The sequence below is a fragment of the Limulus polyphemus genome, unplaced genomic scaffold (assembly GCF_000517525.1).
Source record: "Limulus polyphemus unplaced genomic scaffold, Limulus_polyphemus-2.1.2 Scaffold700, whole genome shotgun sequence".
Classification (NCBI taxonomy): domain Eukaryota; kingdom Metazoa; phylum Arthropoda; class Merostomata; order Xiphosura; family Limulidae; genus Limulus; species Limulus polyphemus.
Genome location: NW_013666310.1, coordinates 24686 through 26444, shown reverse-complemented (window position 1 = coordinate 26444; position 1759 = coordinate 24686). Strand labels below are relative to the sequence as shown.

Sequence of the window (1759 nt, the reverse complement as noted above, 5' to 3'; positions counted from 1 at the left end):
AACAGGTTATTTCTAGAAACAGGTGGCGTGATACTAGTCACGTGACCTCGCTGACGCAACAATATTATCGAACTTTAATTACCACATACGATCGAACACCAGTACCTTATCAACAAGAAACAAGTAGAATTTGTGGAAGCAACCTATACATCTAGAAACATAGATTAGTTAATCCAGACTTATGTAGAAACTTCTAAGATACACTTTAAAAACGAAAAGTCTCTTAGAAATAATTTAACGTATATTATGAAGATCTAAATAATAAACTTTTAATAAAAATAGTATTTTTAGCTCAAAACGTAGGTTAAAAGCAAAAGCAGCAACAATAACGACAAAACCTTATTACGAGGCTATTTGTGTTTACCCTAAAAATTATTAAAAAATTCATTTCAAAGCTAGAAGAAATAAATAAATATTTAATATAGTCAATTTTCCCACGATTTTATCAATTGATTATATCATAAAAATAAATATTTTAAGTAATTTGCATGATTATAAAAATAGCTACGTTATTAGGAAAAGAACTTTACAATGTTATTGAACTATACTCACTTTCCAGCAATAAGTAGGCCTAATCGATCGGTTCTGGTTAGATTCTGCATAGCGTAAGCTTCTCCAGCGTGTAAGGAAAGCACCTGAGCATACTCTAGACTTACCAACTTCTTGTAAAGTAGACGCGAAACCTAAATAGTAAACAGTAAATTTATCTATAAAATATTAACTTAATAGAACTGAAACTCGGAGACCATGAAACTGCACGTTGAATTGATTAATTTCAAACTTGGCCACGAAACTACTGAACATACACATTATAGAAACCTTTATCAATCAATTACAGGCAACATAATTTAGAAGCTAACTAGTGATGTTTTCATTACAGAATATAGAAGTTGACCCAGCATACTACTAAATATGAAACTCAATAACTTATTTATTTCCAACAAACTGCACCAAGTCTGACACTATTATACGTACAATTCATTTTACAGGGCTTACGGGAGACAAAAAATGAAAATCGAGGTGTAACAAAAAATGTATAATTGTAATAAAAAGACTTTGGTTTGTAGTATTACAATTCAACAACCACGTATAACAAGAAGATCGAAGATACAACAAATTACTGCAATAGTCAGAAGAAATATCTAAGTATATGTGGAAAGCATTTCATTTTTTCTCCCTTATTGTATATTTTAAGTCTACAGATCCACCACTTCTGGTAAATATGAATAATTTGTGGAAAGTGAATGTCCATCTTTCTTATACCAGATTTTTTAGAAGGAAAAAGTACCTTTTACAAAGTCCAAATGTAGTCTTATTTTATACTATAAAATTTTACACAGGATTTTTTATTTTCACAAACCATTTTTCGTAGAAACTTAAATTCAGAAAATGTATTTTCCTGAGCAAGATTTACAAGAACACACTGTTTAAATTTCTATAGTTATATAGGGGACTGGCATGGACAGGTGGTTCGGGCGCTCGCCCTTTCGGTCGTGGGAGTGTTATAATGTGACGGTCAATCCAAACCAATCTATAGATATATAATCAATTACAGGATTATAGTATTTATTTGAAAACGATGCACAGTTACTCATTTCCATTAAAGTTAAAAGACTAGTATTTTTTTCATGGTAGAATAAGGACAAAGATTCTGACCTTCAGAGGGAGAAACATGGATTGGTAGATTTCTTCCAACTCTTTAGGGAACTTCACTTGTCTCATGGTGTAAAGAATGTAAAGCATGTGTCCCATGTTGAGC

At 31.4% G+C, this 1759-nt stretch overlaps 1 protein-coding gene across 1 annotated transcript in view; it reads right to left on the bottom strand.

The window, feature by feature from the left end:
- Positions 1–1759, bottom strand: part of LOC106460060 (popeye domain-containing protein 3-like) — a 33806-nt gene that overhangs the window by 18920 nt on the left and 13127 nt on the right. Inside the window, exons 4-5 of the mRNA XM_013919746.2 lie at positions 1657–1752; positions 553–683 (exon numbers count right to left, since the gene is read on the bottom strand). Of these exons, the coding sequence (XP_013775200.1) occupies positions 553–683; positions 1657–1752 (227 nt within the window). The remainder of the gene's footprint in view (positions 1–552; positions 684–1656; positions 1753–1759) is intronic.